The 15,030-nt window shown below is 54.4% G+C and overlaps 1 protein-coding gene across 5 annotated transcripts in view; it reads right to left on the bottom strand.

The window, feature by feature from the left end:
• Positions 1–15,030, bottom strand: part of COL22A1 (collagen type XXII alpha 1 chain) — a 213,937-nt gene that overhangs the window by 90,057 nt on the left and 108,850 nt on the right. For all 5 annotated transcript variants that reach the window (XR_004132600.2, XM_031439674.2, XM_031439676.2 and 2 more), the window contains exons 23-27: positions 12,647–12,700; positions 7,331–7,384; positions 6,613–6,666; positions 4,438–4,491; positions 3,448–3,501 (exon numbers count right to left, since the gene is read on the bottom strand). Coding sequence is in view for 4 of the 5 variants with exons in the window: in XM_031439674.2 (XP_031295534.1) it covers positions 3,448–3,501; positions 4,438–4,491; positions 6,613–6,666; positions 7,331–7,384; positions 12,647–12,700 (270 nt within the window). In the remaining variant the exon portion in view is untranslated. The remainder of the gene's footprint in view (positions 1–3,447; positions 3,502–4,437; positions 4,492–6,612; positions 6,667–7,330; positions 7,385–12,646; positions 12,701–15,030) is intronic.

Genomic DNA, 15,030 nt, shown 5'->3' with positions numbered 1-15,030 from the left:
AACCACTTCTGGAGTCACCCTGGCAGCGTTTACGCAGGCGGAACCCATTCATCCTGAATCTACACACTTACAGTTCAAAACAGTGAGGAGCCCAAAATCCATGCGCCCCAGAGCCACCCCCGACGCTGAGCTCCGCTCCCCTTGAGGGACGCCCAGACCCCGGCCAGGCCCAGCGACGGCGCAGCTGGGGGTGAACCTGCCCGAGCTGACTGGCCGGCCCGCGGCGCCGCCCGGACTCGGAAGCGCAGGCAGCCCCGCGGCCCAGGAGCCTGCAGGCAGGTGAGAGCCGTTTCTCCTCGATTTCCTTCTCCCCCGGCGTGTCACAGTCAAGGCCAGTCTTGGGTGAAGTGCTGTGAAACAGCCAGACTTTTACTGGAAAGCAAGCCTCCGGCGGGGACACCCTGGCTCCAGTGGCCTGGATGAAGTTCTGCTCTGAGCCACGAGGTTCCTGATGAGCGTGTTGTGGTCACGTGGCAGTGGGGGCTGCAGGACCAGAGGGGCCTGGTCTCTGACCCCACAGCATCAGGCCGCTGTGCTTACCAGGTCCCTACAGGTCCCTGATGCGAAGAGGTGTGTGTTGGGGTGGGGGTGGGGCTATAATTTCCAACCAGCCGTGTGTCTTGAGAAACACTAACTTCTTGAATGACACTTCCTTTCTAACATCACTATGCTACTTAGTAAGGCCTTTACGTGGATTTCCGTAAGGAAATGTGGTTTTCTGCTAAGTCAGTGGACACATGAATTAATGAGTGAGTGAATGAATGAGCGGGCGCTCATACACAGGAAGATTTTTCCTGCAGCTATGCCGGACTCCACTGGCAGTGAAGGCTGCACCACACCACCACTTACCACAGAGAAAGAAAAAGAAAAAAAGAAAGAAACTAAAAGCATTGTTTAGCATCAAGCAATTAAGCACACGTTTTATCCTGCAGGAGAATGGGTGTCTGGAGGGAGTGCACACAGAAACTCCGGACGCCCTCCCAGTCTCCCATCAAGTCTGTGTTCACAAGTGCAATTCGTAAGACCTGCTCCAACCAGAGCTGTGCAAAGACTTGCTATACAAACTGTCACTTTAAATCTGTTGGGAAGATAACACCTTTGCCGTGGGAATCGCTCCTGAGAAAGGCACTGGGGGGCTGTGTTTGGCGGGGAAGCATTTTGAAGGCCAGCTGAATTGCCCCCTTAATTCGTGCTCTGAACCCTGAGCCATAACCCCCACCGCAGGGCTGGGCGGCATCCCAGCTCTTGACAGGAGCCTCAGGGGTCGATGCGTCTGCTTGTCCTGCAACCAGTCCCCTCCCCGAGTGGACGTGAGAACTGCCGTCAGAACGTGCCCATATTGGTCTTCGAAAGATATTCATCTTTAGTTGGCACGTTGTCAAAATAAGGTAACGAGACCTCCTGACAGGTCTCCTTTGAAGCTACGAAGTATGATGTGAAAGCATCCTAACTGCAGGCATGCACAGTTTTGAACTTTCTAGAGAAACGTTTGGAGCACATCGCACTAGAAATGCACAAAAATGACACGTGTGCTGCAGTAACGAACTTCTCTGAACCAGCCCTTAGGGGTCAGCGCAAATACAGAACGTGCAGACGCAGAGACTGAAGAAATCCCCGAGGCAGCTCTAGTTTCGCCCCAGCACTGCTGATCCGTCACCTTCCTCCACGGAGTCGTGCACAGGGCACTCGGCGGGAGCAGATTCCTTCCGAAGCCTATAGACTGGAACGTGGACACTTACACAGTCTAAGTCCAGAAGGATTTGCCGGCTCACAGATTTGAGGAAACACAACTCCACGAAGTCCATGAAGTCCAACACGGAAAAGAAGAGCCAATTATGCAAACACCCTAAGTTATTTCCAGAAAATGACTGAATTTCACCCAAACATTGGAAGGTGGTCTTGGTTCTCAGAAGACTGTGTGATTCACCCCCATACGACGCCTCAGGGCAGGGGACGCGTGGACAAAACACAGCAAATCACGTCGCTACATTTCAATCACTGGGGATCATCATAAAGATTTTTTTAAAACGTGAATGTTGGGTCTTAAAATACAAAGGACGGCTGTGCTTACAAGTGGCAGCGGGATGGTTCGCTGCGCCCTGACGGGAAAAAAGCAGGAGGGCCAAATTCTTGGAATCTGGAGCCCAGAAGATGGGGTCTCCTAGTGGACGCTCTTTTGTGCAGAGTCCACCCGGGCGTCCCTGAGAGAGCTGGGCTGCGTTGTCATCTGTGCCTGCTCGGCTCCATTTGAATTGCATCTTCTAAAGAATGACCACTTCTTGAAAAAGCAACACAGTGGGGAACTAGGGCCCACGGATTTGCCAGTCAGCCCTTCACGGGTCAGCAAGGTGACTGGAGTCTGGCCTCGGGAGCAGAGGGTTGCCACTGGGCTGAGTCCAGGCTGTGTCTGTGCCCTTGCTGGGCTGAGTTTGTTATCCAGCCCCCCATCCAGCAAACCCTGACCGGGGCCCTACCAAGTGCCGGACTGTGGGCTGCGGGGAGCAGGGAGCACTGATGCCCAAGACCCTGTCACAGCCTTCAAGTAGTTCTTGACCCGGAAGAGTGAGAGGCACTGCGTGGGGAGGGAGAGGGCTCCCCATGCAATCTCTGGTCCGGGCACTGGCTCCCCAGAGCCACAGCGACTGTGCCCAGTGTGTGCGTGCACACACAGGCACACACGCGCACACACACGCCTCCACACACACAGTCCAGCCCTCTCCTCTGTGCTCACTGCACTCTGAGCCCAGACCAAACCTGGGGTGTGGAGCTGAGACCTTACGACTCAATGAGACCCCGCAGCCCATCAGGAAAGGCCTGAGGGAAGCAGTGGTTCCTGGAGGGAAATGGGGCACCAAGTGATCCGAACCCAGCGCTCGGGGTCCCCACACCCACAGGAGGTGCCCCGTCCACACAGCACGTGGGGTGGCCTCTGCTTCCCCCTCGAATCCACCTTCCACATGTCTACACCTGCTGGGAGCCCTGGAGGCTGAACAAAGGTCAGCCAGACTTCCCAGCTGTCTGCAGGGCCAGGTGCTAGGGAGCACTGGAGGGAGAGCAAAGCTCGGGGGGACAGAGAGAGAGGAGGGGGCCTCGTCCCCTTGCCGCTTCCCTCCCAGGACGCGCCAGACAGTGACCATGTCCTCCCTCCCAAGACCGCCGCTCTCTCAGGGGTTCCCCTCCAGCTACATCCCCAGGCTTCAGGAACGCTCCCCTCGCTCCTCTGCCCTAGGGGTGGCGTGGCTCTCCCTTGCTGCCAATCCCGGGCTGTGTCACCAGGGACCGCCCTGATCCCATCCTCAGCCTTCCAACCCGCCTCTTTACAAGGATCTTGGCTGCCTCCTGCCAGACCCGTCGGTACAGACGCTACCCTCTGTCAGTCGCCACACACGACCCCAAATACACCATTTAGAGTGACAGATGTGATGGGGAAGGAGGCGGAGTCCCTACCCGAGGGCCAGGCTGTCCAGGCAGACCGTCGTCCCCTCTCTCTCCTGGGGCTCCCTGGAAGGAAAGCAAAGAAGAGTAAACAGGAGGGGCTGGGCTTGGAGGAGACACATTTGGTCCCAGGGACAGGCTGGAAGGAAGACAGCCACTCGCGCTTAGGTGCTACTGACCTTCCTGAACCCTGTGTGACCACAGGGAACAAAACCAGCAGCTCAAACTGGTTCTGACTTTTGATCTCTCAAGACATAGTGGAGCAGAAAGGGTGCCCTTCCCCTTCTGAGGGAGTCAGAGCAAGGAAGACAGTGCCTACGTGTTCTTGAGGCACGAAACACTAGGTGAGCCCTTATCTTTTGTCTTGAAAGATCAGGGAGGAGGATGGAGAATATTTACACAAAATGCCCACAAAATTAACTTAAGTCCATACTTGTTCTGGATCTGGTCATGAAAAAGTGTGCTTTCTGAAAAGGAAGATGCATTTTCTTACAACACCCACGAGCTGCCTCTCAGGACCGCTGACTCAGGTGTGTCTGCTGTGAGAGTGTGACGCTCCCTTGTTAAGACGCTGGTCATATGGCTTTTTAATTGTTCATCTGAAGTCGCTAACGGTGAACCTGCTTCCCAGTTTCATGACAGCTGACCTCTGACTCTCCTCTTAATGACCTCACTGTAATGAACCCCACCAGAATATTTTTTTAAATTGAAGTCTCTAATGTTTGTAAGAGTATCTGAACGGTTTTCCTCTTTGCAAGTGAAAAAAATACATATTTCTAACAAAATAATTTAAAAGCCCTAGGCCTCCAAATCCTTCCCATTCCCTAAGTAGAAATAAGGGCTCGCCCACAACTGAACTGAGAAATCCAAACATTTCCAAGCCCTGCGTGACCCGGACTCCAAACGCGATCCAAGGCCCAGGCCACCAACAAGCTTCCGAATTCCCCAACAATCAAAAATCTCTTTGGCTTCCGTGTTTCGAGTGCCCAGACTCACACCAACCTTGGGTCCCGGCAGGCCTAGGGGTCCGTCCAGCCCGTCCTTTCCTGGTGGTCCCTGAGCCGAGGGGGAGAGAACAGACCAACACGGAAGGCACCGTTAGAGCAGCCGGGCACTGAGCTGTTTCCAGCCTGGAGCGAATGCTGGGCGAGGGACGCAGGGCGGTCGGCTGGACCTGGCGGTGATGGTTGCAGGTCTGCCTTCAGCCTCCATGGGGCCCCTGGGGAGGGCACCGCCCGCACTATCCCCGTGCTCTCCTCTCTCGGCCGCCGTCTCCTCCCTTCCCACCGCTACGCCCCCCACCACTGCCCATCAACATGCAGGTGGTCAGTCTACGGGGCTGGCTCTGCTCAGTCTGCCTTTTATCTCTGCTGACGACAGCGAGGAGCTGTGTCCTACTCTTTATACGAGGCGCTGCCCCCTCCCAGGGCGTGGTAAGGACAGGGGTTACTGCAGGCAAGGAGGCAGCGGTTCTGAAGGGCTGAGTGACTTACCCCACGTCCCACACCCAGGAATGGGGACCCACGAGGTTGAAACCCATGCCTCCTGGCTCCACCTTCCGCTACCCCGGTGCCCCTCTCCCTTCTGTGCCCTAATGACGCATCAGGTGCACACAGTCCCCCAAGACAGACGTAAGGGAAGCCAGGCCCCAGCCTGAGATGATATTTACACGTTATTGCTTTGATAGCCCTAAGTGCCAGGCAAAAGTCACTTTTAAAAATAAACCTGGTAATTCTTCTGCCAAGAGATCCCCCTGCCACCCAAGACTCTTAATTCCTTGCGTCTCCAGCCTGGCTGGTGGTCTACTGCGAGGACAGCCCCGCCGCCCCAGAGCAGGGGTCCTGGGAGTCAGGGCCCCTGGAGTCAGGGAAGGGCCTTGTCTGGGGGGCCAAGGGCACTCAGGTCAGCGGAAGTATGATCTTGATGAAAGATACCAAACCCAAGAGCAGAGCTTCCAACCTTCAGCGGCCAGAGCCTCCCCTCACAGACCATAAACAAACTCTTTCCTTCTTCCTGCAACCCCCTGCCCTCTCCTGAACGCTCACACTGACGCATATGCTTTCTGACGAACCATTAGATCAGACAAGATCATTCACGTGTCTGAGCTTAGACGGCACTCTCATTGTAGGAAAATGTTTGTGGGTGAAACTGCGTTGCCTGTGTGTTCAGGAACACCTGCTGGTGACAGTTGACTGGACGTTCCAGATGTGGATCACACCTGAGAGTGCACATCACAGCACTGAGTTTACACTCGAGACCCTTCGTCGTGGTACCCGGAGCTCAGCAGAGCTGGGAGTGCCGGCATCCAGCTATCATCGTCCCTGCCTCCTGGGTGCCTCCATCCACAGCCCCCAGTGGTCCGGCGACAAGGGGACAGCTGTGTGCTTCACAGTCTGATTTTCCTCCATCACCCTTCCTCCAACGTCTGGATGCCTCACCAGTGCTGCGGGCGCCACGGCCTTCCCCACCCACTGGCCCCACGAGAGAACTAGCACTAAGGAAATCCCTTTGAGGCGAGCAGGGCTTCCCGAGGGCCTTCACCAGGTCTGTGACGGTCCCTCTTGGTCACAGGGTATCAGAGGCTCATGGGCCACCCCTACCTGCCTGCCCCGAAGAGCTACAGACAAAAGCGGCAGGAGACACCCAGCCTGAATCCACACCCGCTACGCGCACAGACAAAGGTGGACGAGCTCCACCCTCAGGATTCAGAGGAATGAGAGGGCCTGGATGCCGAGGATGGTTCTGGCTGCGCAAGCAGGAGCACTATCAGGACGATGGCAGGAGGAGCCCTGCCACGTCTGGACCACTTCTCACGTCTCCACCTCCATCACTGCTGCGACCCTCTGCAGGTGTCCCTGCAGACAAGAAGTCACATTCAAAGCAGCAAAGGACTTTCTGATTGGCCTTTGGGTGACAAGAGCACAAGTGGTGGCCTGGGAAGAGGGTGCTCCAGTCTGTACCCCGCTGGGGGCACGGGGGAGGCACCTCAGGAGACAGAACATGTGGCAGACACTACAGAGCCGAGAAGTCAGGCTGAGAGCAGGGGGCTGGGTCCCCAATGACGAAGACAGGGAGGCAAGGGCATGGAGCGTCCCGGCTGGAAGGGCCCGGCCCCCCCGCTGGGACACAGAGCGATGAAGAGGGGAGGATGCGGGAGGGAGGCTCCCGGTCACTCACCGCCTGCCCGGGGTACCCAGGTTTTCCCGGGAAGCCGATCTCTCCAGGTAAACCCTGGGGAGGGAACCACATGAGAACGGTTAGTCTGCCCTCTTCTGAGTGTCAGAGCTTCTCTCCCAGCGCTCTTCCCGGCAGGAGCCCAGGTCTCTAGCTCTGACAGGGCCCCAGGGCAGTTACACGGTGGGGGGCGGGCATCTGGCTGTCCTCAGTGTGAGCCACTGTGAAACGTGGAGTGGTCATACCGCTCAGGCCGGCCAGCCCAGGGCTTGTCTGGTCTGCAGTCGGGGCCACCGTCACCATCATTACTACCTGGTGGGGTGGGTGGAACCACCTCCCTCTGCCCACGGCTGGGTCTGCGCGCCCCCCCCACCTCTGCTCAGCCTCCAGAGGAACTTTCCCAGGTGGTCCTGAAGTGGGGGAGGGGAGTGTGTGTCTCAGGCAAACCACACACTCCTGAAGCAGCCCCGCAGGGCAAGCCCAGCCCAAGCTGCTTCAGCGCATCTCTGGAAGCAGCCAGCCCACGTGCCACATGAGCTCAGGGGATATTTCCGATCTAAGGGGCTCCAGGGGTGTCTGGGGGGCCCTCCTTCTTTGTGTCTTTGCTCTGGTCCTGGACAAAGAACCAACAGGTGGCTACACACAAAGATGTCCCCAGCTCCCAGGGCCATGAAATCTCCATCTAAATGCCCTGGGAAGAGAAACTCAAAACCCATCTTACCGGCGGGCCTCCGGGTCCAGGGGGTCCTGGGAGGCCAGGTGGTCCTGGGGGGCCCTGTAAAGAAAGAGCATGGCCTGGGTTACGGACGTGCGGGCAGCAGCCCCCTGGTGGTGCTGTGCTTGGAGGGAGGAGAGGGTCCGGGACACGGTGATGGGGTGGAGCTGCAGCTTTATTTGAAATACCTTATTTTTTAAACAAAAAGGAACAAAAGCAAAAAGAAAAGATCCATAGTAAAATTTGCAAAATGCCAACATGTGTACTGTCTGGGTGATGGGTATACATCTGTCTGTTACACTATCTACTCTGGTATCTATCTAGTGTATTTGAACATTTAAAATAAACATGTATTGCATGAATAAACACACACACACATAGTGGGTTGACCCATTAACCAAAACCTTCTACAACAGTGGTTCCCAAGCACCGCTCAGCATCGAATCACCTGGGCTGAATAACATAGATCTGTCCAAGTCTGTCCATCACCACCCCACGCAAGTTCTCGGAGACAGACCTCCGGCCTTTGTTCATGTGTCTCTCCAGCTGTGCCTCCCTCCCCTGCCCCTCCTCGGATGGACAACTCCACCTTTCCGGAATTCCTGCAATTTCCCAGGCACAATTAACCACTCCCTCTGCCAGGCTCGAGGCCAGTGTGACTGAGCTCGTCTGACCCACATGCCCCCGAAGGCCCTCTTGTTCCCGCTGCATCTCGTCCTGCACAGTGACAAGCCCAGGTCTTGACAAAGAGCAGGTGCTCTGTAAAGATCTGAAGAAGTCAGTGGGGCTGAACACGGCTGAGCATCCAGAGTGAACAACGTCACGTCGCCACTAGAGGGCAATAAATACTAAACAATGGCCAAGGCTGCCGCTCCCCTGTTCTGTTCCCCTTTCTCCCTCTGGGGGCACTCGTGGTCAACAAAGGGCGGAGAAAGGCCGCGTCTACAAAACTTTTTGGTGGCATCTGGACCTAGTTTTCTGTGTAGCTCTCTCAGTGCTGGTGAGTCCTTGGGGGTAGCACCTACATTTACTGGGAGAATGAGGCACAGATCGGGGGGAAAACACCCAAGGTGGTTGACTGGACGAACGGGCCTCCCCTGACTCCATTTCTAGTTCTTCCTGCCGGAAACCAACCCACCTCAGCAACCTGGCCTCCAAACTCTGCACAGTGTACGCCATGCTTTCAGAGCCTCTTCCTGGACTGAAGGGTGAATTCTGGCCTCACCTGGGGCTCCACTGATTTCCCCCACCCCACGAGCTCCCTGAGGGCCGGGACCACCACTGTCTGCACCTGCTGAATCCAGCAGCCAGCCCGGGCCCTGGCACGCAGGGTGCCCTCAGGATTTATCTGCTGAATCATAAAGTGCTGCTTCGAAGAAGAGTCCCTTCTTTCCTTAGGGAACAAAGGTCGGGGGGTGTGTGCTGGTCCTCACAGGGGCTCTGACTCAGGGCAGTCTCCTGTCTCTCTTTTTTAGCATTTGAATTAAAAGCGATAAATTAGAAGGTTATTTTAAACTAAAACTATTTGACTACTGATAGCTTTACTAGTGGTAATAGTGATGATGTAAAGAGATGAAGAGTAGGGCTTTGGTTTCAGATGTTCTGGGCCAAATGCGAGGCCGCCTCGTGCTACCAAAATGGAACTGGGTAACAGACTCCACCTCCAAGCATCTCTCAGTCCCCGCAACGTCACAAAAAGGCTGCAGGCCCCTCTGGTATCGATGAAGCAGGGATTAATGACGGTGTGAAACCAGCTCAGCACAGGGGGGCGTTCCACTTTCTCTTCTGTTTATAATCAGTAAAACTATCTAACTAACCAATTCATCTAACAATTAAAGAGAGACAAATTAGCCAATACATCTAAATGTTAACAACAAAATAACTTATGATTATTACTAATAAAACAACTAAGTAATGATTCTATTAATTAGCCAATTCATCTAATTATTATTCATAGAACATTTGATCCTTCTTAATATGGTGGTGACTAAACAGCTCTTTAATGTGCTCGGTAATTACCATGATGATGTGTAAATAACCCATTAACCTAATTATCATTATTAATAAAGGAATGGCAAATATCTACTCCTAATGACCACCGAGTTCCAACTGGAACAGATTTATGAAGTCGGAGGGAATCTGAAGATGCGTGAAGATTACTTGCATAAATTAGCATGGCAGTCACATTCCCTGTGCCACATGGAAACGTTTGCTTTTTTGGGAAGTTGTTTATAATTGTGAGTCCTGTCGGGGTGTGGCTCCAGGGCCACAGCCATAATGGCAGTCCGCCTCAGGGGGGTCTCTGTATAGGGGCCCAGAACCACGAACCCACTCCGTCCCCTGGGGCTGGTCCCTCCCTTGGCTGTGTCTTCACCAAATCAAGGGACTTGGGGCCACCCTGCCTGCACCACCGAGCACTGTTGCAGCATAGACACTTGACCAGACCAGATACAGATTTCCATCTTCCCTAACAGGCTGCCAAGATACAGGAGCCACCACCTCGTGTGTGTATATTGATGCCACAACATTCCAGCAGGTGAAAATGTGCATTTTGAAAAAGAGGCACCGAAAGCATCTTATAGACTGCCAGCCGTCCTTTAGATTCCAGTTGGGATAAGCATTCCTTTCTCACAGGTGGTTATAAAGAACAGACGCAATCATGCATGAACACTCAGAAGAGCAGAAACTAAACACACGTATCGAGTCCCCTTTAAAACTATGTAACTTAGTTTCTGCTGCAACAGAGTCAACCCTGATTCTCCAGATCCGCGTAGGGACCCTCCTCTGGGCCCCGGGAGAGGCGGACAAGCTCTCTCCCAGAACCAGAGCTCTGACTACCTCTGTCCCAGCACTTAGCTTGGACGACGGTCAGTTTCTTTCTGCATCTCTTTCTGCCCTGTTCCATCTGGCTCCTCTGCACATGGACAGTGGCTGCTAGGACTGCCCATCCCCAGAGTGGAATCTGCACACAGTGGGTACTTAGTAAATACCTGTGGTCAAGGAACAAGTGAACCAACGTGGATGGCAAGCAGGAGGAACCGTGGCCAGGCCCAGGGAAGGTGGGTGCGCAGGTGTGTCAGGAAGAGTGGATCAGAGAGATGAGCAGCGATCCACGTGCAAACACTGCTCTCAGCCTGGGCCCGGCTAGCTTGGATGCAGCTCTGCATCCACCTGGCAGTCTTCCAACGCAGGGTGCAGGGGGTGTGCATTATTCACTGCACACTGTCTGGTTCTGAACCACTGAGATCCCTGAATATATCAGGGTGCCCTATTTCTGGTAAGATCCCTGCTGTGAGAAAGCTGGCTGTGTTTATATCTACAGTGTTCAGCTAGACGCCTGGCATTCGGTAAAGATTTGCTGAAGGGAAATGGCTTCTAAACGAAAAAAGAAAGAAAAAAATATATTTTCCAAGGGAGCAAACAAAGAGCTATAGGTGGAAAAAAAAATCTGTTACTTAAAGCAATTTGATGGGGGCTGCATTTAGAGTGAGTTTTTGAGATCCACAAGCTTTGCTCACTGGAAAGCAGATCATAAAACAAATGCAAACACACTCTAATTTCCACTATTAACATCAAAATGCCACAGTGCACGTGGAAACTTTAGAAGACCGATAACGGCTTATTCTGTGCTATGGCCTGCCAGGAACACGAAGGGCTGAAATGAAATCTGAGACTAGAGTGGGGTGGGGCGCCCATCACTCAGGGACCACTTCATCAGCCAGTGCAGAAAAGGCTGGTCTGGGGAGTTCAGTTAGCAGTGTCCTCCGGGAGAGTGCCTCCCTGACGCCGCAGGACAGCATGGCTACCACCACAGGGGCGCTGGCGTTGGGTGGAGGTGTCCAGGAACAGGTGGTGCCGAAGCTCAGCCTCTCCTGCAGCGCAGGGAGGGGCCAGTGGCTGAGCCCTAAGGAGCCACAACCAGGAGAGCAGGACGGCCCCACTGCTTGGTGCTCACTGCGCCTCGGGGCCCTGTCACTGGGTCACATCCCCAACTTCTCTCTGACCTACAGTATTGCCCTCCCCTTTTATTTTTCTTGGTATTTGTCGCAAATGATGAAACTAAAGTTCAGAAGGTTAAGTAACCTGTCCCAGAGGCTCAGCCAGAAAGCGACAAGGGCTGGGACTCAGCGGGTCTCTGCCTAGAAACTGGGCTCCCTCCCCGCCCTGGGACTGTCTCCTGGAATTCACTGAGCCTCATCAAAGGCAGGCTGGGGAGGGAGGGGAGGGGAGCTCTGTCCACACCAGGGTGGAGGCGCACAGGGACGCAGCATTTACAAGTAAGGGGACTGAGAGGGGCCAGGGCCAAGGTCACCTGGGGATGGAGGGAGGTGTCTGCTCAGCAGCTGGTGGTGGTGGCCCTGAGCGGGTCTCTCTGCATCTGGGAGTCTCACCCCCTCATCTGTGCAATTGGGACAGGGACCTGAGTCTGCCCATCTGGCGGGCTGGCTGTGGGGTCCACAGGGGACCACAGTGACAACCCACATGGAACTGTGTGGAAGGAGGAGCTGGACAAATTTTGAGGCCAGAGGAATTTCACTAGAGCTGAGCCTGAAAGATGGGTGAGGATGGGAGGAGGAGGGGGAAGGGGAGGAAGGGTGGAGGAGGGGGGAGTGGGAGGGGGGAGGGCATCTTGGTGTGAGACAGCACCTGCCTCGGGACAGACCGTGACTGGGCTCCAGCCCCACGTCACAGACTGGAAACCGGGTCTGAGAGAAGGGAAGGGACGCAAGCAACGTCACAGTGTCTGTGAGAAGTCAGACTGAGACCAGAGCTTGGTCTCTTGATCCTAGACTAGTGACTGCCGTTTTGACTGTTCTGGCCCCTTGGCTGAGCCCCTCCCAATCTGAATTCATTGTCCAGCCACCTGCCGACACCCCTTAGGGCTGTGCGCTCCGGCCACATCGCAGGCCCATCCTCCCCTGTACCCTGCTGGGAAGGGCCCTCCTGCCGCCCCTGCCCGGCTGGGTGCACACAGTCTGACCGTGGGCTCCAGGTGCTGTGTGTCTCCCTCCCGGTGTCTCCACTGTTTCCCTTTCTTGCAACACTGGGTATCGCTTTTGTCACCGCTCGTCTGGGTCTGGCCTCCTCTAGACCTAAACCCCTACAGGAGACCAAACAGTGGCCGCTGTGCCAGAGCCTGAGCTGGGAGGCAGGGGGAGCAAGGGACAAGGGCGGACAAACGACCCACCAGATATTCTTTTTAATGCTTTGATGAGGTGACCGTGCAAGAGTCTGGTTACCAACCTGAGAACTGCTACTGAGCCTTCATTTAATCAGAGAAAGCAGCGTTGCTATGGAAGGGGATTTAAAGACAGTGGTTACCTGCGGCCCCAGCAGTCCAGGGGTTCCAGGAGGGCCCGTCTCACCTTTCTTCCCCTGAGGGCAAAAGAAGAAGCCAAAATTAACGGCCAAGACCAGCAGCGCCCAGCACCCGGCTAAGAGTACACCTCAGCGGAAACTCCGATTAACAGGCCATCCCCTCGGGGTGCCCTGCAGGGAAGCAGTGTGGGATCAGGGAAGAAGTCTGGGGTCACGGAGGTGCCCCCTGGATCCCAATTCTATAACTTGGGTGATTTTGGTAACACGTGGCCCCAAATTCAAAAAGTTCAGCAAACTTTACCCGAGAAAAAGGTCCTTATCCTGTCCCCTGCCACTCAGTCCCTTTCCCTGGAGGCAGCCGATCCCACCAGATGGTTGGTTTTTCCAGCACTTTACGTTTAGGCAAGCTTTGCACACACGTATGCACACGTGTACACGTATGTACACACGTGCACACACATTCTCTCCCTCTCCCCCTTTTCTCCTTTACGACCTGCAGCAAGTCAAACAGTCGGCTGATGAACTTTGCCTTTTTCACTTAACAGCTTCTCTGGGATGCATCCTGCATTCGCATGTGGACAGTCGGTCCATCCCTTTTCACAGCTACACAGTCTTCCCCATAAAGATAAAATGTGATCATTTCAACAGCCCCTACCCAGGGACAGGTAGGTTCTTTGGGCCATTTGCTCTTTTGCTGTTAAGACTCAGGCTGCCATGTGGGGTCCTCCCGTGGGGATGACCTGCCTCACTGAGCCTCAGGGTCTGTCCCTGTGAGCGGGGGTGAGGTGTGTGTGGCTTAGTTTAATTCACACAACACACGGCCTGTATTACAGGAGAATCTGAAGGACGGATGCCGGCCTGCTTGCTTTCTTCCTTACAGTGTCCTCATGAAGTCAAAGCGTTGCAATCAGAAATTCAAAGTAAAACAAGAATCTGAATAAGAATCACATTCCTTGAGGACCCATTTTGTGCCAAACCCTCTTTTTGGGTTTTCCCGCTTGTTCCTCTCATCTTTCCTCTGCAAGACGCCCCTGTGAGGCAGGTGTTCTCAGTCCCACCAGAAGGTGTGGGAACTGAGGTTCAGGACAAGGTCTCGCAGGTGACATAGCTGGCACCCGAGAGGTCGGAGGCCCCAGGTGACCGCGGACATGGTGGGCTCTGTGCTGACTCTGCAGGCAGCCGGGAGCATGGAGCAAGGCTGGTCAAACCTGTGATCGGTGCTCACCATCACCCACGCCCCCGGGGGCCCCCTCCTGGACCCCTGCAGGGCCCCCCAAACAGTCACCCTCCCTCACTTCCAGCCCAGGCATATCACTTCCCCCTACAGCAGCTAGAATTATATTCTCAACATACGCACCAGGTCACATCTCCTGTGCTCAAACACTGCGATACCACTCAGCTCACTAGAGCAAACACTAACGGTCCCCCACCTTCTTTCCAAGACCACCCCCAGGTCTTCTCGTCCATGGACTCCCTTCCTTTCCCTCACTCCAGCCACGCATTCATTCACACCTGCTCCACCCGGTGTCCAGAGCTGCACCCCGTGCCTCTCAAAGCTTTCCCCCCTCCCTTTCTACAGCCAAACCATGGGAGCCCAGCCTGCTCACACGCCCAGTCCCTTCCCTCCAGCCTGTCCTGGGCTAACCTGTGCTGGCAGGCTACTCCTCCATAAGGGTGAAGAAAGCTCTGTCCAAGTTATCTGCCACCTCCTTTTCCAAAAGACACATCTGAGCTGCTTTATTCAGAAACTGACAGACCACGCAATTCTGACACGCCTGTTTAGTCTGGTGTCCAGTGTCCACGCCACCATCCCCTAGGCAACAGCTCATGTGGGCTGCTTAGCTCGGCCCCAAAGACCCCCAAGGGCTCCTGGCCTCTGAGACTTTGCCCACGCCACCACCTCTGTCTGTAGCACCCAGCTCCATCTCAACCTTTCAGAGTCCCATCCCAGTCCAGTGCCACCTCTTCCATGAAGTCCTAGCAATAATGAGAAATAACGGCAGAATATGGCAAAAACATATCTGAGATAGATTCCAGGTGTCACCAAAGAACTCATGAGTTAGTTACCAGGGATGGGGCATAAAGCTCTAAGTAAGTAGTTACGAGGACTTGGCCACTCGTGCGATCAAAGGAATTCTCTATGTTTTTTTCCCAACCCTTTCCTCTACAATATTGTAGTAAAGAGTTCTAAATCTGCAGTAGATAAGGAGGGGCAAGCCATTTAACTTGCCGGGTCTTTGTTTCCTCATGTGGAAAATTGTACTCAATGTAATTATCTGAAAAGATAGTGGTACAAAAAATTCACTGTTTGAGGAAGTGACTTATAAAGCATACAGAGCATCATGAAAATGTAATAGTTAGTGATGAGAATGAGAAGGAAGATGATG

The sequence above is a fragment of the Camelus dromedarius genome, chromosome 20 (assembly GCF_036321535.1).
Source record: "Camelus dromedarius isolate mCamDro1 chromosome 20, mCamDro1.pat, whole genome shotgun sequence".
NCBI lineage: Eukaryota > Metazoa > Chordata > Mammalia > Artiodactyla > Camelidae > Camelus > Camelus dromedarius.
Note: the sequence above shows the minus strand (reverse complement) of the source record. Positions and strands in the feature narration are given on the sequence as shown.